Source organism: Capricornis sumatraensis, chromosome 10 (assembly GCF_032405125.1).
Source record: "Capricornis sumatraensis isolate serow.1 chromosome 10, serow.2, whole genome shotgun sequence".
In the NCBI taxonomy this organism is placed as follows: domain Eukaryota; kingdom Metazoa; phylum Chordata; class Mammalia; order Artiodactyla; family Bovidae; genus Capricornis; species Capricornis sumatraensis.
In genome coordinates, this window is record NC_091078.1 from 67,333,057 (window position 1) to 67,356,530 (window position 23,474).

Genomic DNA, 23,474 nt, shown 5'->3' on the forward strand with positions numbered 1-23,474 from the left:
TGGCTGCAAGTTTACCCTATGTATCTCAACCCTTTAAAACAATGGTCTATTCAGAGGCTTCCCTCTTGCTGTTTTGGAATTAGTTACCAGTCTGCTGTTCTCAGGTACAAAAAGATAATATTCACTGGTTTCAAGACACATCCAGAAACAATAGCAGTGCAGACACCATAGCCATCCTTGGCATGCAACTGCCCTGGGCAGGGCTCTCCCCCACTCCCTCCTCCTCTTCACACCTTCCCTTCACTTCCTCCCACCTCCCTTCTCCCTGTTTTCATGCCCGAGCTGCACCCTCTCCAGAGAGCTCTCCAGTAACCACAGGTACTTTCCAAAGAAAAAAACACCACTGGACTGAATCTACTTAGAAGGCAGGTTTATACTTTGGAGAAAGCCATTTATTCTTTCTGCCAAGCAGTTCTCAGCTAATAAGAAAAGGAAATTGGAGAAAGAAAAAAAAAAAATCAAAGGGTGGAAAAATCAATGAATTAAGGAAAATAAAACAACATTTTCCCAACAAACAGGCTTTTTTTTTTTAAATTTCTGCTCAACATGTCACACTGAAAGGATTCACCTTTAGAAAATCTTAAAATAGTGTTTCTTGGACTTAAATAATATAAGGGCTCCTGGATAAGAGGGAAAATTCTCATGGATATTCCTCTGACTCTCAATGATTTCCAGTGACTTCAATCTAAGAAATATTAATCTAAAATATTAAGTTCGTGCCTATGCTCAGATTAAGGATAAAAGTGGTCATCCATTGGTCACTGGCATATCTAAAAGAAAATGTCAGATTAATCACCAAGAAGGCCCAGATTTCATTTTTAAGACTAATTAAACACCAGTAGCTCTAAAGATTAAACGGTATTTCCCTAAAAACATGCAAAAGGTAAAATCAGAAGTGAAAATATACGACTGGAAAATAAATATCTAAGAATATCAAATATCATCTCTGAAACTCCATTAAAAGATTTAATGATGACTAAGCCCACACATAAGTACTAAGTAAACATTCCATGAATTAAGTTTATGAACCATTCTAAGAATTCAGTTTTGCTATAAGGACTCTTTAAGGAGAAAACTCTCCCATTCATGTCATCTTTTGCTAAGTGCATAAATGCTGTAAATGTGTTGAGTTCACAAGTCAGTCTTTAGGTAACTCCCTCCATGAAATAAATTAGTTCCCTTCCCTCAGTTTTACTGATATAACTGACATATAATTTGGCTTTCAGAAAAAAAAATCCATCATGATTTTTAGTTCAACACGTAAAGCAAAAGGTTGATAAAAAAGAAGTAAGGTACAACCTATACCCAGGCCCACTGATCAAGGTTGCTTTAACCTTGGAAAAAACATATTAACTCTCTCAAGTGTATTCTAAAGATGAGTCCACACTTTAAGACAGTGGATTTGTACTACCCTTCTGAAGGATAATCTGGCAATATCCACCAAAAAGTTGGTCAATGGATATAACTTTGACTTAGCCATCCTTCTTCCAGGAATTTCTTCTAAGAAGTAAACAGGCATGCACATGAGGCCAGAACCATGTTTTCCCCCCCGGAATGGAAAAAAATTGTCAGGATCCTAAGTATTTCTGAACTCCATAGGGATTGTCGATCTAAAATTACAGTACTGCTGTACCATGGAGTTATCAAGTAGCCATGAAAAATACAGAGCTACTTGTTTATTCATGACATAGTAAGTAGGGAAATAAGCAGGTGAAAGAAAGAGAAGTGAGACGGCATGTCCCCATTAATACTTTATACAGAGATACAGAAATAATAGGAGGTTGGAGACTGGGACACACACCAAATACAAAACCAAGATTATCTTTGAGGTGTAAGATTTAGAGAGCATACCATTTTTTTCCCCCTCTTCTTACTCATGTGTTTTTGAAATTCACTTCTTACCATACTCACATGTCATTTTTTCAGAAGCATCTTCATCCTATCTCCATGGCAAGAAGCCTGGATTTTTAGAAAGCTTTATGAGCAAAACAGAGACACAGACGTAGAGAACAAACGTATGGACACTAAGGGTGGGGAGGCAGAGTGGGATAAATTGGGAGGGTGGGCCTGACATACATACACTGCTGAGTATAAAATAGGTAACTAATGAGAACCTGCTGTACAGCACGGGGATCTCTACTCAGTGCTCTGTGGTGACCTAAATGGGAAGGAAATCCAGAAAAGAGGGGATATACAAAAACCTATAGCTGATTCACCTTGCTGTACAGTAGCAACTATCACAACATCGTAAAGCAACTACACTCCAGTAAAAATTAATTTAAAAATAAGAGTAAACAAAAAGCCACCTTAAATGTGTTACCTTTTCAATATTTAAGAATCCCAATAAATCAAGTACCTGTTGCTCTTTTCCTTGCACAATGACTTGAGGACAGTTCCGAATTTCTAAGGAAGAAATGGCACTCTATGCTATGCTCTCTACCACCATTATTCACCATGGACGTTACTCTGTTTCCCTAAGCAACATCAAGGCCAATCCCATCACAGTCACCTGTTATTTTATCTCAGAAATAGAGAAACCATTATTACATTATCACAGAGAGGTCACCGGAGCAGTGGAGAAAGGTTATTTAAGGTCAAAAAAACCTCTGAATTACATAACATGATATTGAATTAAGGCTTCTGAAAATAAGCAATGCAGGACCCAGGCTTCAAAAGACAATAAAGACTCATCAATCCTCTGGTTGTTCCCAGCTTAAAGTAACAGATCATTTCTCAGAACCAAAACAATGTAGGTGCTATTTCAAGGTAACAGACAGAAACGCTGTCAGGAAATGTAGTCAAGGCCCGAAGAACAAATTACATGATTTGCTAAGGGTAGGGGAACCTCATTCTGCCAAGAGTCTTGGGAAATCATGACCAGGGGGGTTAGCATCCAGTTCTCTATGAAAGAACAGACACACACAGCGACCAGCCACTAGATGTCATTGTCCTTCAGAGAGCTGGTGGCATGTTGCATAGCCTAGGCAAAAGGAAGTCAAAGTGGTCTAGACAACTAATTCCTTAAATGGCATTAATTTAAAATAATCTGACCTTTGATTGGGGTGCTCCACAGTAGTTGACAAAAATAAAAATGAAAACCCCCTGGAGACCAGCCATCCACCCCCAAAGGCAAGCAGCTTCCCAAAATACAGCATTTTAATGACGACACTAGAACATGTGAATGGTTTTCAGACACGAGGGGGAAAAAATGTCCAACTAAGCAAGGAAAGTAGGAACTGCACAGAGTAACTAAGACCCAAAAGTCACGTCAGTAATCCTAAATCAGGGGACAGCACTGGTTTCCTTTTAAAATCTATTTAAAGCAAGAACACAGCATGAAAGAGAACATTTGTTGTTTGTTTTAGTAAGGAGTTCAAAGTTCTTGGTCACCTTTAGGATTGCAGTTTTCAACTCTGTGGTTTTTGCAATGTCTCTTTATTTATTTACTTATTTTTTTAAGTTTTTGGATCCCAACATGGCATGTAGGGGGGTCTTAGTTCCCTGACCAGGGATCAAATGTGCACCCCCCAGCACTGGAAGGCAGAGTCTTAACCACTGGGCAACCAGGGAAGTCCCGGCTACCTGTCATTTCTGAGCCAAGTCCCTAACTCCACTTTACACATTCACACAAAGCACAGTTTTGCATGGTTTAATTAATGTTATTCGTAATAATTCCCCCAAAATGGGAGTGTTCTTTAATAAAGAGAAGAGTGTGCTATGCATTCTTTGTAACATTATGAAGAAATGCTAACCATTTTGAAAAATCACCTTATAGGAAACATGCTTTTTGGGCCACTGGAACTAGAGACCTACATCAGCCACGGTCTTTAGCTCCCTTATTCATGGGGTTTATACAAACAGGTACAAGCATTTATTTCCTTATGTCCTCTAGAATGATGGTGCCTGAGCAGTAACTTAATAAAATACCTTTCCTTTTATTTTACCTTTACAATTCATTTTCAAACTTTGGTATCTTGGGAGGCTATATTATTTATAACTTTTATTTCCAGTTCATACAGTTACATATTAATAATATTTGCTATTCAGAGGGAGAAATGGGTCTGCTGAGGCTGAGAATATCTGCCCTAAAACTGTTAAAATAATGATGCAGTCCTGGAAGCCTCCAAAGTGACCTCTTTCTTTCTGCTTTTTTTCCTTCTCCTACCCTCTCACTGCCAAAGATGCCTCACTGTGAGGCCTGTCACCTCCTCTTCCTCCAGGAAGTCCTCCCTGACTACCATGTCACTCACCCTTATTCACACGAGAAGATTTCGGAGCTCCTTCTGCATGCTCAATCACTTCAGTCGTTTATGACTGTTTGCAACCCGATGGACTATGGAGCCTCCAGGCTCCTCTGTCTCCAGGCAAGAATACTGGAGTGAGTTGCCATGCCCTCCTCCAGGGGATCTTCCCAAACCAGGGATCGAACGTGCATCTCCTGCGTTGCAGGTGGATTGTTTATCACTGAGCCACCAGTGAAGCTCTTTCTAGGAGCTCACAAAGCTTTGGTGGTTTGCCCTATAATAGTGTTTGCCACAGCTGTGTCACTATTTCTATTTCAGTGTTTCTATTTCTTAGTCAGGTATTAAGCTCCCGGAAGGCAAGTCACTGCCAGAGCTTTACCACCGTCACTGAGCACAGTCTTTTATTTTCATCCGTTCATGAAATATTTCTTGAGCGCTTACTATGTGCCAAATGCTATTACCAGGTACTGGGGATAGAGCGGTAAACCAGACAGACATTGCTCCTCATCTTGTGGGGTTGTCATTCTACTGAGTGACAGATGGCAATTAAGGGGACTATTTAATATAACTGCAGACTGCGATCAGTCGTGAGAAAGATATAAACAGGGTACATGATGCAGGGAAGCAAGACGAGGGTTAGATAAGGAGCTGGGGAGAGACTTTGCTGAGATAACTTGCACTGAGAGACGAAGGAGGCAGAGATCTTAACTGAGGCAAAGTCAGGAGAAGGATGTTCTCAGTAGAATAAGCTGTAAGCGCTAATGTCTTGAGACTGTTAAGAGTCTGCGGTGCTCCAAAGCAAATGAAAGGAAAGGAAGTAGAGTGAGTCTGGCCAGAGCATAGTGAGGACAGTTCCGACGCCTCAGAGGGTGTAGCAGGCACAAGGCGTGCATTTCATTTCAAAGGCAACGTGTGTGTGCGTCCTCACACTAGAGGCTCAGCTCAGGGAGATCAGGGACCTGGTCTTCTCATCATGCCCGGAGCCCTCAGCCCCATCTAACACAGCATGTGCCGAGTAAAGGAGTCCCCTCCGTGAGTCCCACCTTACCCAGTGCAGCTGGCTGTGACTTTGCCACTTACTGGTCACAAACCGGGCAGGCATGAGCCCCACATGCTCACAGATACCGTACGTCCTTGAAGATCATCATCCGAGAAAGATTTTTAAAAATCCAGTTAGTAAATATTTGAGTGCCCCACATGTTGTAGGCAAGAGGGAGAGGGATACAGTAAAGCGGACGCAGATTTCTGTCCTTGTGTAGTTTACATTCTAATCAGTGTAGACAGCTAATAAATAAATTGGAAAGATGATGGGAAGTGACAAGCAGAAAAATAAAGCAGAATAGTGGGGTGTGGAATGGACTGAAATTTCAATAACACCACATTGGATATATGTCATATCTTTCTTCTCCACATTGCAAAGAAGTTCCACAGAGATAAGTAAGCCTCACAGAAGAATTAGGTCATCTAGGCACTAGAAGAATTACGTCATCATTTGACAGATGGACAAACAGGCTCAGAGAGGCTCAAAAATTTGCTTATGGTCACACAGCACAGTGGAATGAGCATCTCTTTGATATGCCAACCAACAGATAAGATAAATACAATGATAGCAGCTAAAATCTACTGAGTACTTCTCATATGGCACGCACTGTCGACGTGAACCTTTCATGGTTCATTTCATGTAATCCTCACAACAAACTCTTGATGTGGATATTATTATCATCCCCATTTTACAGATGAGGTAACAGAGGCACAAAACAGCCAAGTAACTCAGTCAAGATGACCAATTGGTGAGGGGTGGAGCCAGCATTCCAATCTAGGCAGTTCGCTTGCTGAGCTTGTGCTCATAACCAGTACTCTACTCAAAGCCATTCTGAAAAGGAAATGGCTGAGGAAAAAAAAAAAAGAAATGATCGAGAAAAGTAACTCTCAAGACATCTCAGGATGACCAAGACCCACCTTTCCTTAGGATCACAGAGAATCTCTTTTATCCCTTCATCAAAGAACATATGAGTCACTATCCAGAGCTGAAGGGCTGCAAAACTCATCTTCTCAACCCATTCCACCCAGACACAACCATATGGCGGCTCATGAGGCCATAGAGTTCCCCCCAGTACGTACGTGCAGTTTGTTGAGCAGCACTGCGTCTGTCGTGCTGTTGGCTCCTGGCTTAGCAGCTTTCCAGAACTGCTTCTGGGCAGAGTAGCGATTCATGGGACATAGTTTAAAGAGGCAATCTAGAAGTGAAACAAGCAAAAAATTGTCACTGAGGATGTATGTATACTCAACCTATGGAAAAAACTTTCTCTATTTCATTAAAGCATTATAAATGATATGTAAATATAAGTGACAAGTTACAAAGCCCTTTCACAAACCTCTCCTTTGATGGTTAATTCTCATCACCACATGTGAGAATAGGAAAATGAAACTTTTAGAAAGTCAACTGCTTGTTGTCACACAGCCAGTTAGTAGCATAGCTGGGACTCCGAGTCCAAATCCAGAACTCTCGATGCTGCCCTAGAGTTATCTCGTTTCCCTTATAATGAACAAATTTAAGGGCAATATTCTCACTAGATGCAACAACAGCTGTCGTTGTTCAGTCACTAAGTCGTGTCCGACTCTTTGCGACCCCATAAACTGCAGCACGCCCGGCTTCCCTGTCCTTCACTATCTCCCAGAGTTGCTCAAACTCATGTCCATTGAGTTGGTGATGCCATCCAACCATCTCATCCTCTGTCACCCCCTTCTTCTTGTGCCCTCAATCTTTCCCACAATCGGGGTCTTTCCCAATAAGTCAGCTCTTTGCATCATATGCAATAACAATATATACAAGCATTTCTGGATATAAATCCAACTCTCCTCAAGTCAACAAAATTTTTAGAAAAACAGAAGTTTATTGGGAGGCACTTCCCTGGGCAATGGTTTCTTGAGTGTTGTTTTAATTCTCTGGGGAGTAGGAAGAAAATAGACAAACTTGCCCTCAGACATTCTGTACCTTGTCCCTCTCTCTCAATGCATGGTGATATGCTTCCGTTTAGGGTTGCCTGGGCTTGTGACTTTTTACACTGTTTTATGTAGTAGAAGATGGAGCTAGTGGTAAAGAGCCCAACTGCCAATGCAGGAGACATGAGTTGCGGGTTCAACTCCTGGGTCGGGAAGATCCCTGGAGAAGGAAATGGCAACCCACTCCACTATTTTTGCCTGGACAATCCTATGGACAGAGGAGCCTGGTAGGGTACAGTCCATGGGGTCGCAAAGAGTCAGACACCACTGAAGCAACTTAGCACATACAGTAGAACTCACTCACAAAATGGACTAGTGGCTTTAAAAGATGCCTGCAATGAAATGAAAACATCAAAGACAGCAGTAATGCAGACCCCACAAACCAGAAGAAGGAAAAAAATGATGATCTAAGAAGGTCTGAAAAAAGACACCCAGATATTAAAAATTGTTTTGAAATGCTTAACATATTGCCTCTAATGATAAACTTTACGCAAAGCATTCACGTGCCTTAAGCATTCATATACCTGATAGTGTGCTAATCATGATTAAGAGGACACTCCATTATTTTGTTTAATCATAATCTTTTTTGTCTATTTTCCTGCTTGTTTTTATCAAGTATACATTATTACAGTAACACATGTATATAACTTTTAAACACACATACATACACAAAGTTTAGGGATATTTTCATGCAACATTTTTCACAGTGATACACTGTCAAAAACATTTAGAAATAACTTCTAAAAAACTAATCTTAAAATTTATACTCACTCCCTAAAAATTATACCATTTGATATAAAGGATTTTCAAATGGTATTTATAGAGTAAATTAATAATAAATTTGGAATTAACACCCAGATCTGAAAAAACTGTACTCAGAAAGTAGATCAGACCAAGCCTTTAAAGAAATTCAGTCTCCTAACTGTACACTCATTCTTATCTGTCCACAGAAACATTTTTTGACAGGACAAGTAAATACCTAGTTACTATCTTAGCTAAACAACGATCTCAGAGCGAGAAATACTCATCTGCTCTCAAGTACATAGACGATAAGTGTCTGTGCTCAGTCATGTCCAACTCTTTGTGACGCCATGGACTGGAGCACATCAGCCTCCTCTGTTCATGTAGAATTTCCCAGACAAGAACACTGGAGTGGGTTCCTTTTCCAGGGGATATTCCTGGACTGAGGAGCGAACCCATGTCTCTTGTGCCTCCTTCACTGGCAAGTGGATTCTTTACCATTGCGCCACCTGGGAAGCCTGTAGACACTAAGACTTTCCTCTAATTCAGACCACCCTTTCTTCTAGTTGGAATCAATGAACTTTCACTAAGTCCAGTACAAACACTTGACATCATTCAGAAAAAAGTTGAAATCATGTAACTGTAGAAATAGAAGGTACTTTCCTATTTCTACAAATTTCCTTCTTCACTACATATTTCTATGCAATCACAAGCAGTTATAAGGTAAATATAAAAGCCATCTTTATCATGACTACAATTCATCTATTAAAAGTAATTGTTAGTGAACATGAAAGACTCTATCCAGATCTATACAGAACAAAGGGCAGGGCAGGAAACTGGTTTAAAAGATAGGACTGCTCTCTCCATCTCCAGTTAAAGTCACAATTCATTGTTATTTACTCCATCAGTGGCAACTTCACAGCATCACTGAAAGACACAGTTTTTCTACCAGTTTGAACCATGTAAACTCTCCTTTGGCCCTGAGAACAATCACACACAAGCATGAGACCACTGGCCAGCATTAAACGTCTTATCTTTGACACAGGATAGAGGGCGGCATATGTACTGGGCCACAGTGACTTCCTTGATAAGCGTATGACATCACACAAAAAAATTCAAAACATTTAAGTCACCAGTATTCATATTTGATATATGATTTACTTTATGGGTCAATTGAGGTTAATAACTTCAATTTTCATCAGTAAGAAGATACTGAGAAAATTGTCTGTTTTTTTCCCTCTAAAACAATTCATATGATGATAGCTAAACGATATGCATTACCACCCCCTCAATAATTTGACTTAAGTTGATTTGAGGATCAACCGGATCTATAATTTCAAGGGATTAACATGCAATGGATAGCATCCTTTTACAATTGTTCATAGTACAGCCAAGTCAAGCACCCCACTTAACAAACCAATGGAGCACCGACAGGCTCAAAATTTCAGATAATTTCTATTTACCTAAGATGAGAGTGTGAACTGAAGCACTGTCAATCCATTTAAAGTCTTGCTGTAACTTCCACAGCAACTATTTTTCTTGGGTAAACAGAGCACTGTATTGGGTTAAGCATTTTTACAACTAACCATCTATGTAAATATAAGCAATGCTAACACACTAGTAACAGAACCAAATTAGCCTTGCTGATTTTGTCCTGCCTTCCCAGTTGCTTAGCAACTGATTCTAAGTGAAAATTAAATTAAGCAATTCAAATGGGATGGTAAAGTAACCTTCTGAAATTCTGCACTTCAGCGGCTCTGTATTGCCCTTTGCTATTTGGACGGCACAACAGGACAAAATTAAAGTTCTGCTGGATCTTAATACTGTGCTAAGTATAGAAATGCACAAATACAGGAAATCCAGGGCAAAAATTTTACCTGTGTGGGGGAAGCAAATATGCATGTGTATCTATACATGTGTGTGTACACACACATGCACACACTGCGCTTTGATTTCGCCCCAAAGAAATGTCACAAAGATCTTTTATGTGACAAGTGTTTTTTTCAGGTCTTTGAAGAATAAACTAAACTCAGCTCTGAAAAAATTACTTTGGAACATTCCTAAGCTTTAGCAGATGCCACACTGGGCCGGCAAAGGAGAAGTTAGCTGAACAGAGGGGCTGGGGTAAGCGTTAAAGGGCGCGTGGCCTGAAAAGGGGCCAGAGGTGGTCCTCCACAGTTTAGACAGCATTCTAGAACTCTGCTGGAGGGAGAACTCTCAACTGCTTCGCAGATGTGTTAACCGTGGCCTGAGGCCCGTGGTGCTCTGCTGCGGAAGACAGGAGCAACAGGAGCCACACGTGTGCTTGGAGCCCACCTTAACGTAAGGGGTCCTGGGGTGGGGTGGGAAGGCAAAGCAGCCAGCCTCGGAGGGAACGGACGTCAGAGACTTAGTGAGAAGATAGAGTCTGCCGGAAGAACAGCTGAAAGCCAGTTCCTCGCTGTCCTCCACAACCGTGAACTCTAGAATGGGAGGTCCCTGACAGCAGGGAGGCAATGCCTGTCCTACAAAAGCAGTGGGGAAAGTAGCAAAGGACTTTAAGCAAAGAAGAACCTGGCTTATGTTTCTATGGGAGCTTTCTTCTTGATCGTGGTGCCTACTAAGAAAGGGAAGGCTGGGAGGGGGTGGATTTAGAGGAGAATAGAAGTCAAGAATCTTCTTTTGAATATGCTTGGTTTGAGATGCGTATGAGACAACCAAGCTGAAATGTTCAGAGGGCTATCCGTCAACTGAAAATACAGGACAGCCAGTAATTTAAGGGGACAGGGGCAAAAGAGAAGGAAGGATGGAGTGCCAGAGAGAGAGGAGAGGAAGAGTCGAGGAAATCAGTACGACAAATACGACGCAGTGACCCACCCAGGCTCGGGAGATGTAACTAAACCTACAGAATATGTTAACTGAGGCTTACAAAGGCTTGAACTTGATTCGAAGGTAGTTTTCAGAGGACAGAATAAAGACATTCCCTCTCCTTTTCCCCTTCCCTCAACAAAACCCCAATACAATGAAAATTAAAAACAAAAAAAATGCAAGTTCATCTCCTGAGAATCTTAGATACATCTTCCCAAGTTGGAATAAATGAACATGGAAAGAAGATGGATGGGTGGAATTGATCAATGGAGGGGTTCTCTTTCCATCTTTGTTTATATAGTTAATACCTTTTAATAACCTATAATGGAGAAGAATCTAAAAAAGAATGTGTGTGTGTGTGTGTATCTCTGAATCACTTTGTCATATACTTGAAACTAACAAAACATTGTATATCAACCATACTTCAATATTTTTTTTAAAAAATCTAGTATGTCTTTAGCTCAACAGTGAACAACACTTACAGTCATAAGAAGCTAACACTAGATATAAATTTAGCTAAAAGATGTGATATAACTTAACCTAGGGGATGGAGGGTGCACAGGGAGGTGTCAGAAGCCACCCTCATCTATAATAACAGGGCATGAACAGGTGATATTTAAAAGAGATTAATCTACAGACATTAAGAGACACATATCATCCAGAAATACAGTGGTAAATACCAAAAGAAAATGTCAACATGTTTTAAGTTGTTGCCTCTACAAAGTGGGAAGGCGTGAGGTGCCAGACATAGGAGTGTTATTTTTATTCTGCACTTTATCAATATTTGACTTTTTTGGCTCAATTCACATAAAATTAACTGGCTTCAAGTGAACAATTCTGCGGCATTCCATGCATTCCCAATGTTGTACAATCACCACTTCTAAGTTCTGAGACATTTTAATCACTCCCAAGAGGAAAACCTGTATCTATGAAGCAACTCCTCCTCCAACCCATGTACCCATGAAAGTCTTTAACTTTTATAAATGACCTTTTAATACTAAAGCACTGTTCAATATCATACTGAGATATCATTTTACACTACAGGGTGACAAAAGGCAACATATAATCTAATATATAATCCAGCAACTCTCTGCCAGACATAACATTTCTGAGAAATCTCTCCTAGGCCACCAAATCTCGCACTTCGGTATGTGGAAGGATTCTCTAGGAAAAAGAGCCATGAGAAGGCACATCTTCTCTTGAGCTCATTGGCCTGAAAGAAATATTAAACTCGTGCTCACAGGTCATCAGTGATAACCAATCACATGGCCCTCCCACTCTGCCGCGATGTCAGGAACTAAGAAGTGCACTTCAGTGGAATGCTCAGGAAGAAAAAATGAGTTTGCTAAAGACCAAACCAACACCTGCTGCAGTCTGTCTCCAGTTTGCCAAGCATCCATTTCACTGTCTCTTACCCTACCCCCTGGCTGATGTGGTGGCAGTTAACTAGGCAAACATAGGCCCTTATTGCTAAGAATCTGAGCTCTTGTAACCCACCTCACTGATCAAAGAGACAGTGAAGAAGTTATTTTTTTAAAAAACTCTTCATTCAGCCAGCATACATAAATGTAATTTTATATAGGGAGAAATCAAGGGTAAATTTACATGAACTCAAATAAGAAAAATTTTAGTGTTGATCATACGTATCTTCTTTTGAAAAAGGTTAAGAGGCAACAGAATAAACATTTCAGAAGGCACTGACGATGTGATCAACAAAGAGAAAGCGGAATGTTAATTTCCCATCATGGGAGTTAAGAGTCCAAAGAAGCAATGAAAGGGGAAAGCAAATTTGTTGGGTGTTAAGGACTTTCCCAACTCGACTTACGAGACCAACAGTTTCACGACAGTAGACCTTATCTGACTTCTGTATCATCCTGTCTGAAGTGTACTCAGTAAATTCAGGATCAATGAATGAATGAGTGGACACTCAAGGTGGAAGGACAGTCTTCAGTGGCAGTTCACAAAAGGAAAACCTCTTACTTCCAACAAAAGCCTTCCACAAACAAGTAATTAAGTCCACTTCACGTAAAGAGGAAACCAGCACAGCACATTGTTGTGTCTGTTGCATGCGAACCACATTTCCCAAGCCAGGACAGAAGAAGCTCTTTGAAGTCTGGTGACATTTTCCAAATGGAACTGCCAAATCAACCTTCCATTACTTGTCTGCAGAAAACAGACACTGTTCCTGAGGGACAAAGGACAGCAAGGTAATTTTTTCCCACGTAAGTGACCAGATGCTTTTTTAGACTGAGGACACCCACGGTTGCTATCCTGTAAACTTTATCATCTTTCCTGGTTGCAGAACCATCATTCACAAACACATTAAAAAACCAGAAATGTAGGGAGACACTTCTCTTTTTGACCTCTTTGGCTTGGCCAATTTAATTTTTGTTTTTATTGTAGTATAACTGCTTTACAATGTTGTGTTAGTTTCTGAACAATGGAGTGAATCAGTCATGTGTATACATATATCACCTCCCTACCATACCACCCATCGGTCATCACTGAACTCGGCCAATTCAATTTTGATTTAGCTTTTTGCAAGGATTATTGAATATAGATCAACTTTAACCCAGAGAAGAAAAGTAAAAAATTAATGAGGAAGGCAAGGCCTCTTCCCGTTGTGGCTGACAGAAGGGACCAGCAATCCCTTCCAAGGAACACAGGAAGCTGTCTTCAATTAGACAGCTAGAGCCTCTGTCCTGGCTTCTGCACCTGGATAGACGGATATGAAGTCCCGGTGCAAGTTAAAAACTGCTTGTGGGAGCAGGGCCGGATGTCTGGGGAAGTGTCAAGAGCCTGCTTCTCTCAGCACCTCAGTCTGGTTCTCTGTTGCCCTGTTGACTCTGCGAGTGATCAATATTCTCCCAGTAACTTCCTCTTTGGCTTAGGTTAGTCAGTTTCTGTTGTTTGCAACCAAAAGTGTGAGCTGACCCATTGAGTGATAAAACATATTGCACTCCGCTGGTGATGGAAATAAACAAATGCCAACAAAAATAAGAACCTGGGAACCAGGATTCCAACCCTGGCTCCAGCACTCACTAGCTGAGCAGCCACGGCCAGGCTACTGAAGCTCTCAGTGTCCACAGGTCTTCCTCCAGAAAACAGATCATCCCCAAGGACCACAGAGCCCAAAGACCTGCTCTAGTCTCTGGAAGCTTACAGATCACGTCAGACAAGTCACAGAAAGCCCAATATGGAAGCACTGAGCTGTGCATTGGTCTGGAAACTGGACGACTTGGTTTAAACAGCTCTATTATATGTTAGTTATATGACCCTGGGGGAAATTAGCTCATCTCTTGCCTACAAAAGGGCAATAATCACAATGGGTAACACAAACTAGCCTAAAAGATTAACTATTTCACTTGAAGCACTTAGTACAGATTATGGCACGGAGTAAACAAATATTAGCCGCTAAGACAGAATGGATAAACACGTCACGTCTTCACACAAAACTGCAATGCTGGATGGTTATACTGCAGTAGAAACAAGCTATTGTTACACGGAACAACAGGGATGTACTTCACAAACATTATTTGGAGTGAAAAAACCAAGGCAAAAAGAAACCATTTATACTGAATGAATCCATTCACATGACGTTCAAGAAGAGGCAAAATTTACCAACAGCTAGACAGACTAGCAGGCGCCTTTGGAGGGGGATATTTCTGGGTTGCCCTTTGGAGAAGGGGCATTTTCTGGGGTGCTGGAGATGTTCTATCTCAATCTGGACAAGGGTCATGGGGGTTGGATTTAAAAATTGAGCAGCACTCAGATTTAAGATTTGTGTATCTTTGTGCACGCACGCGTGTGTGTATAATACCTTAAGGGGGGAAAAAATGAAGTAGTGTTGTTCTCACAATAAGGAGGATGGTCTTGCTGATAATAGAAAACCAAACTTTCCCTTCATGTAAAAGGTTAACAATAGTGTCTGACTTCCGTGGCTGCGAAAACATGCTTTGTTTTGCCAGGGTTGGGGCTGGGTGTTTGCTGGTACATAATGGAGAGGAGGAAGGGCGGAAGAGAGATGACATCACTGGTTCCCCAAAGGGCCTCCGTTATTTGTTCACTGCAGGACACTTGGGCACTGAGGGCAGTGAGCATTCCCTGGCCCCAAGCCTGATGCCCAGGGGGACTCAGACCGAGGAGGGCTTTTCCCCACTGATGCTCTGCTCTATTCATATGGTTTTAAACCATTAATAGGAAGCAGTTGAAAAATGTAATCTGTAATGAAGGGCCATGATGACACTTGTTTCAAAATAATTGGGGAAAGGGAGCTGGGAGGAGAGAGATGACACGAGATGAACCATGAATTGTTAACAGTAAAGGTGTGTAGAGGGTACATGGAGGTTCATCATACTATTATTCTCTCAATTTGTATACGTACTTTACATTTTTTATAATAAAAGATATTTTTGTATATTCAAAATCATCTATGAAATTTATTTTCAAGTGTGAACCTTCTACAAAAATCCATCAAACACTCACCAAGTTCAAAACAAGGCTACTTTTAAGGAGAGAGAAGAAACAAAGGAAAAAAAGAAGAAAGGGAAAGAGGGAGGGACAGAGAGAAAGAGGAAAAAAAAAAAAAGGAAGGAAGGGGGAAGGAGAAAAGCCTGTTATATGGAATCTGTTATATATATAATTTGTGAACATACCTGAAAACAAGTATATTTTGGAAATGAGTAAACAGCTGGAGGGACTTGTCAAAAAGTTAAGAAATGCACAAACAGAGGGATGCCCCAGCTCTATGTTAGATATACGACTAAACAAAATGGAGGACTTTGGGTTAAAAACCTTGCTGTGTAGAACTCTACATGCTCAGTCTCTCTCAAGGAAAACGCAATTTCACAGCACACAGCCCTGGCTATTTCAAAAAGTATAGCACGTGCGAACCTCTGAGGATATGTTAGATCTCCAAAAGCACATTCGGGTCTTCAACATCTGGCCTGAAAAGATTTACATAAGCTATTGGGTTGGTCATTCCAAGACCCTCCTGGAAAAAGACTTTTGCTATCAGAAATTACCATAACACGAAGACAGTGTACACTGTTTCTCCTGAGTTTGATTTCTACTTCACTCAACAAACATTTCTTAAGCCTGTGTGTGCTGGAAAACCTAGTCCCCGAGGGTCCGCAGGAAGACAGACGAGCCAGCAGGTAACTGCAGGGTGTTTGAAGCATCTACTGCTCGGGCCAGTGGGCAAGGCAGGAAAAGGGATGGATGATGTAGGAAGACTGAGAAGCCAGAGAAATCTGTAACGTATAATCACATCACCCCCAGAATTAACCTGCTTCTCCGTGAAGTGGGTCAGACTTCCTGATCAGGTCCATGGTCTAGAAGAGAAAGGCTAATTCCGCCAGCCTGCTGGCCCTTCTCCTGCCCCTACCCGGGGAAGAAGGCCATCACCCTTTGACCTCATGTGCACCCTTCCCTCCCATGCTCTCCATGTGGTGTTCAAGGCACCCTCAGCTGACTGAGCAAAGCTGTCACTGCTGGCTTGCATTCATTTCTCCACAGAGAGGCAAGAAGGCAAGTGGACACCAACAACCAATGGCAGACAGAGCCCCACTTGCTTCCTCTGTTCCTTTATTGTCCTGGTCTCCACTGCAGACCTAGTGACCCAACTCTGGGTCCCTCTGTGCTTCCAACCCAGGGTTCCCCAACCAGACCCTTCCTTGCAACAGATGGACCACTCCCTACAAACATATATTAAAAAAATTTTTTTTTCTATGTACTAAAATTTTTCATGTACATGAAAGTTTTTTTATGTACTAAAGCATACCCACAGTGAAGAGACTGCTTCCAAAGGGACCCTTTCACTCACGGTTACTCAGTGAAAAGGAACTAAATAAACACATCAAGAGTCACTCAAAGATGTCATATATTTAACCTAGATACAGGGGAAAAGAAACCTGTCTTCATCTAGATCATGACTTATGTTTTCTTTACTTACATTTTTAATCCTAGCAAATACAGCCTACCATCAAACAGCCTTTTAAGTCAAAGTATCTCAAAAAAAAGAAAAAAATGACTGTTGAGCTTTTTCTCTCCTCCAGAACACCTGCCTGAAAGACACAACACATTTCCATGCAAAATAGTGACTTATTAGAGCAGCGATTCTCCAGGGAGTCACCTCAAGAATGACCTCACCCCTCAAAATGATCACACCAGGGTGTTTCTCAGTGCCAGTCTTGACACTCTGGACATCATCTAATTCTCTGTGGGGATAACCCTGGCAGCATCTGTGGTCTCTATATTCAAGGTATCGTAGCACACCATCTTCCAGGTCTTACAGTCAAGAATGCTTCCCCACCACACCTCAAGAACCACAGGATTAAACCTTCCTCTCCCTTATTCTTAAGAGTCAATGTGCTCAATTGACCCAAATTGACAAAGTGAACAAAGTAGGTGGTGGGGAGGGAAGCATTCCAGACTCTTATCATGTCACAAAACCACCTTCTTTGTTTGCTGTATATGAAACTCTACTTGATGGCTAGAGCTCTCTTTCTAAAACTGACCTGGAGGGGGAGGCATTAGAATTGACATATGTACACTACTGATCCTTGGAAGAAAAGTTATGACCAACATAGAAAGCATATTAAAAAGCAGAGACATTAGTTTGTCAACAAAGGTCCATCTAGTCAAGGTTATGGTTTTTCCTATAGTCATGTATGGTTGTGAAAGTTGGACTATAAAAAAAGCTGAGCAGGGAAGAATTGATGCTTCTGAACTGTGGTGTTGGAGAAGACTCTTGAGAGTCCCTTGGACTGTAAGGAGATCCAACCAGTTCATCCTAAAGGAGATCAGTCCTGGGTGTTCATTGGAAGGACTGCTATTGAAGCTGAAACTCCAATACTTTGGCCACCTGATGCAAAGAGATGACTCATTTGAAAAAACCCTGATGCTGGGAAAGATTGAGGGCAGGAGAAGAAGGGGAAGACAGAGGATGAGATGGTTGGATGGCATCACCGACTCAATGGACAGGAGTTTGGGTGGACTCCGGGAATTGGTGATGGACACGGAGGCCTGGCATGTTGTGGTTCATTGGCTTGCAGAGTTGGACACGACTGAGCGACTGAACTGAACACTGATGGTGGTGGTTTAGTTGCCAAGTGTGTCCAACTACTGCGACCTTGTGGACTGTCTTCCGTCCATGGGATTTCTCCAGGCAGAATACTAGAATGGGTTGCCATTTCCTTCTCCAGGGATTCTTCCCGACCCAAGGACCAAACCCAGGTCTCCTGCATTGCAGGTGGATTTTTTACCGACTGAGCCAGGAGGGAATTCTCCATACACTATTGATACTATGTATAAAATAGATAACTAATGAGAATCTACTCATTATAGCTCAGGGAGTAGATAGCTCAGGGAGGTCTATTCAGTGCTCTGTGGTGACCTAAATGGGAAGGAAATCCAAAAATGGGGGATATATATATACATATGGCTGATTCACTTTGCTGTACAGTAGAAATAATACAACACTGTAGGTCTGGATCCTAGGAATTCCTATTTTTAAAAATGTGATTCCTCTCCAAGTGATTCTTTTTTTTCTTATTGCAGTATAGGTTATTTACAATGTTGTGTTAATTTCAAGTGTACAGCATAGTGATTCAGTTATACATATATATATAAATAACACATGTGTATCTTTTCCAGATTTTTTTCCCTTATAGGTTAAGATGTTCCCTGTACTATACAGTTGGTCCTTGACTTTTATTTTATATATAGCAATATGTATCTGCTAATCCCAAAGTCATAATTTATCCCTCCTCCTCCTTTCCCCTTTGGTAATTATAAATTTGTGTTCCATGTCTATGAGTGTATTTCTGTCTTATAAATAAGTTCACTTGTATCATTTTTTAGGCTTCAAATATAAATGATACCATAGTAATATTTGCCTTTGCCTGACTTACTTCCATAGTAAAGAATGAAATAATGCCATTTGCAACAATATGGATGGACCAAGAGATTATCCCACTATGTGAAATCAGTCAGATGATTCTAATGTGATTTGTCCCCAGCTGTACCCTGGGAAACACGAACGCACAGAATAAATTAATTCTCAAAGCAGCATTTTTCAGACTTTGATATGGAGACCAATCATCTGTTGTTGACATGCAGGCACTGATTGAGTGGATGCGGGGAGGGCTCTGAGAAGCTCCTGGCCTGGGGACTGCTCTGAGTGGCAACATTCTAAGAGACTGAAGTCACTGCCAGCCGCTTGGAATCCCCAGTCCTGCCAGTACAGCCTTCAAGGTGTTTGGCAAGCAAAGCATTCAGATGCCTCAGATGTCAGTGTGGTAGAAAGGACATCAGCTGAGGATGGGTGGTCCTTCGCTTGGCCCATCCACCTCTCCAGTTTCATTTCTTTAAAATGCTCCTCCACCAACACCCAGCTCTCACCATTCCAAAACACAGTTCTCACAAACATGCACCATATGCCACTCTTCTGTATTTTTACCAAGTTGTTCTCTCTGCCTGAAATTGTATTCCCAGGTCACCAACTGCGTCAGCACCGTGGCCATTTTCTGACTAGCCTACTCTTCATCCCTCATGCTTTCAGCTCACCTCAAAGTGCCCAAGTCCCTAGAGAAGTCTTCCCTGTTCCCTCTCCTATCCCCACACTGCTCCTTCCTCCAGGATCCCAAACAATGTTTTCTCCCTTCAATTCAGTTACTCAGTCATGTCCAACTCTTTGTGACCCCACTGACTACAGCACGCTAGGCTTCCCTGTCCATCACCAATTCCCAGAGCCTATTCAAATTCATGTCCATCATGTTGGTAATGCCTTCCAATCATCTCATTCTCTGTCGTCCCCTTCTCCTCCCCTTATGACCTGTGTAACAGGTGCATGGAACATTAAAGACTCATCTATTTAGTGGGAAAAATTATTCCCTCTGTCCCTAGATATTAAAAATAAAAAGGACTTCCCTGGTTGTCCAGTGCAGGGAACATGGGTTCAATCCCTGGTCCAGGAAGATTCCACATGTTGCGGGGCAACTAAGCCCATGTGCCCCAACTACAGATTCAGTATGCTCTAGAGCCTTTGTTCTGCAACAAGAGAAGCCATCACAGTGAGAAGCCTGTGTACTGCAATTAGAGAGTAGCCCCGACTGACCGCAACTAGAGAAAGCCCATGCACAGCAATGAAGACCCAGTGCAGCCAAAAGTGATAAACGAATTACATTTTAAAAAACAGCAAGGCATCGACAATTACCAGTTGCCAACAGCACCAATTCAGAAATTCAAAGTATCTAAACACTTACAATGATCAAAGCTGCCAGTATTATTTCAAGCCAGGTTTTTCACTTACACCCCCATCCTTCCCACTGTATCCCCATCATGCCCACCTCACTTTCTGGTCCCCCTGTGGTAGATGCAGGGGATTTAGAGAGAGACGAAGGAGAACAGAAGAGTCCCTCCTTGGCTCGAAGAATCAAGCTGGCTTCACACTCCAGCCCTGCATGATCAACAGATATGTAGAGCTGGTTCTTCCATGAGCACTTTCTCTTAGATTTTTATTTGTAAATAATTGCAAGCTTACATAGAAGTTGCAAGAGTAATAATACACAGACTACTCTACCCAAAGTCACCTACTGTTAACATTTCGTCCATGTGCTTTATCATTCATGTTCTCTCTGTATGTACACATATAATACATAATATTTCATATGTATAGTATATATTGTACCTGTGACATACTTTCCTGTACTACTTGGGAGGAAGTTACATATATTATTGCCCTTTAAAATTTATTTCAGTGTCCATTTCCTAAGAATAAGGATATTTTCTAACGTGATTACGGCTCAATTATCAACTGCAGTAAATTTAACATTGATCCTGTACTTTCATCTCATCTATGGTCCACACTTCCATTTTGTCATCTGGCCCAATAACGTCCTGTTCAGCACTTCCTGACCCAGTCCAGGGTCCAGTTTAGGACCAGGGATTGCCTTTAGTTGTGATGTGACTACAGCTGTTCTTCACTTTCTATGATCATGACATTTTTCAAAAACACAGTTCCCCACTTTAAAAAATAGAGTATTCCTAAACAGGTGTTTGTCCGACATTTCTTCAAAATTCAACTCTACCTGGAGTTCGGCATAATGCTGTGGGCTTCTTAAGGCGACATTTGGTGACACATGGCATCCATCTGCTCTGGTTGGCACTTTAATAGGAACCTTGAAGATTAACCTGCCATTGCTTGACATCCCTCCTCTGTATTCCCTCTTCAGGGGGAAAAGCCTCTCCTCAGGCAGTCACAACCCCTTTCCAGCCACTGAAAACCCAACCCATCAACCCTCCTTTCTCCTCCACGGAGTCCCCTTTCTGGCTCAGACAACCCCACATCAGCTCCCCCCAACACACACACACACACACATGTCGCCCTTATGAGCCCAGTGGAAAAATCACACCTTCTTTGCTCAGGGAAATGGATGCTGATGTAGCAGAAATGCTCTTTTACTGTATTGTCAACAGAGCTAGACAGCCTCTTTCATCCCTATATATATAAAAGTTATGACCAACCTAGACAGCATGTTCAAAAGCAGAGACATTACTTTGCCGACTAAGTCCGTCTAGTCAAGGCTATGGTTTTTCCAGTAGTCATGTACGGATGTGAGAGTTGGACTGTGAAGAAGGCTGAGTGCTGAAGAATTGATGCTTTTGAACTGTGGTGTTGGAGAAGACTCTTGAGAGTCCCTTGGACTGCAAGGAGATCCAACCAGTCCATTCTGAAGGAGATCAGCCCTGGGATTTCTTTGGAAGAAACGATGCTAAAGCTGAAACTCCAGTACTTTGGCTACCTCATGTGAAGAGTTGACTCATTGGAAAAGACTCTGAGGCTGGGAGGGATTGGGGGCAGGAGGAGAAGGGGACGACCAAGGATGAGATGGCTGGATGGCATCACGGACTTGATGGACGCAAGTCTGAGGTAACTCCGGGAGATAGTGATAGACAGGGAGGCCTGGCGTGCTGTGATTCATGGGGTCGCAAAGAGTCGGACACGACTGAGCGACTGAACTGAACTGACTGACATATATATATATTCCCTGGCTGGAATCAGCCACCCCGACCCTCTCCCCAACCAGAGGAGACACACATCCAACTCTCCAAGTACCATCCTTTGTGTCCCAGTGCCTCAGCAGAGTTCTGACTTACCTATCTCCCTGACCTGCCTCCCATCTCCCACCTCCATAACTCTGCAAATGCCTGCAAACAAAGGTCCAGGGGCTTATTTATCACTGTGTTCCAAAAGGCCTGGCAGACACATATGCTTTCCACAACCATTGTTAAGTTATAATGCACCTCCCATCTAGAACACACCTTCAAACACATTTGAAAACCGTCATCTGAAAAGTAGCTTTTGCCTTATTTCCATCTCCTTTCCTTTTTTTTCATTTGTTTAGTCAACACTTGATACTTTATTTAGTATTTCTATTTTCTTTTCATATGTTTTATTACCAGAAAGCTCAAATGTTTTATACCAATATGTACCCATTTTAAAAAATCAAGATATCATTCATAGCCAACAAAATTTACACCTTCAAAGTTCATGTGTCCCGTGTTAAGTCGCTTCAGTCATGTCCGACTCTGTGTGACCCCATGGACTGTAGCCAAGCTCTTCTGTCCAAGGGATTCTCTAGGCAAGAATACTAGACTGGGTTGCCATGCCCTCCCTTCCAGGGGATCTTCCCGACCCAGGGATCGAACCCACATCTCTTTACATCTCCCGCATTGGCAGGCATGTTCTTTACCACTAGCGCCACCTGGGAAGCCCCTTTAAAGTAAACAGTTTAATCATTGTTTTTTAACTAATTCAGAGTTGGTATAACCATCATCCCTGCCTAATTCCAGAAACCTATTAGCAGTCATTGTCCACTCTCCTCTCCCCTCAGGACCTAGCAGCTACTGGTCTACCTTCTGTCTCTATGAATTTTGGACATTTCACATAAATGGAATCATAAAATACATGACCTTTTGTGATAAGCTTCTTTCACTTAGCATACTGTTTAGAAGGTTCACCCACATTGTGGCATCTATTAGTACTTCATTCCTTTTTCAGTTCAGTTCAGTTCCTCAGTCGTGTCTGACTCCGTGACCCCATGGACTGCAGCACGCCAGGCCTCCCTGTCCATCACCAACTCCCAGAGCCTACTCAAACACATCCATCGTGTCGGTGATGCCATCCAACCATCTCCTCCTGTGTCATCCCCTTCTCCTCCTGCCTTCAATCTTTCCCTGCATCAGGGTATCTTCCAGTGAGTTGGTTCTTTGCATCAGATGGCCAAAGTATTGGAGTTTCAGCTTTAGTATCAGTCCTCCCAATGAATATTCAGGACTGATTTCCTTAGGATGGACTGGTTGCATCTCCTTGCAGTCCAAGGGACTCTTAAGAGTCTTCCCCAACACTACAGTTCAAAAGCATCAATTCTCTGGTGCTCAGCTTTCTTTATAGTCCAACTCTCACATCTGTACATGACAACTGGAAAAACCATAGCTTTGACTAGACAGACCTTTGCTGGTAAAGTCAACCTTTTTATGGTTGAATAATAGACCACTGTGTGAATATATCACATTTTGTTTATCCATTCAGTTGATGGACATTTGAGCATTGCTACTTTTTAGCTATTATGAATA

General features: G+C 41.8%; 1 protein-coding gene across 4 annotated transcripts in view; it reads right to left on the minus strand.

Annotated features, from left to right (window-relative positions):
* Window positions 1–23,474, minus strand: part of ITPR1 (inositol 1,4,5-trisphosphate receptor type 1) — a 321,362-nt gene that overhangs the window by 211,689 nt on the left and 86,199 nt on the right. For all 4 annotated transcript variants that reach the window (XM_068981702.1, XM_068981699.1, XM_068981700.1 and 1 more), the window contains exon 3: window positions 6,366–6,481. In XM_068981702.1, coding sequence (XP_068837803.1) covers window positions 6,366–6,481 — 116 coding nt within the window. The remainder of the gene's footprint in view (window positions 1–6,365; window positions 6,482–23,474) is intronic.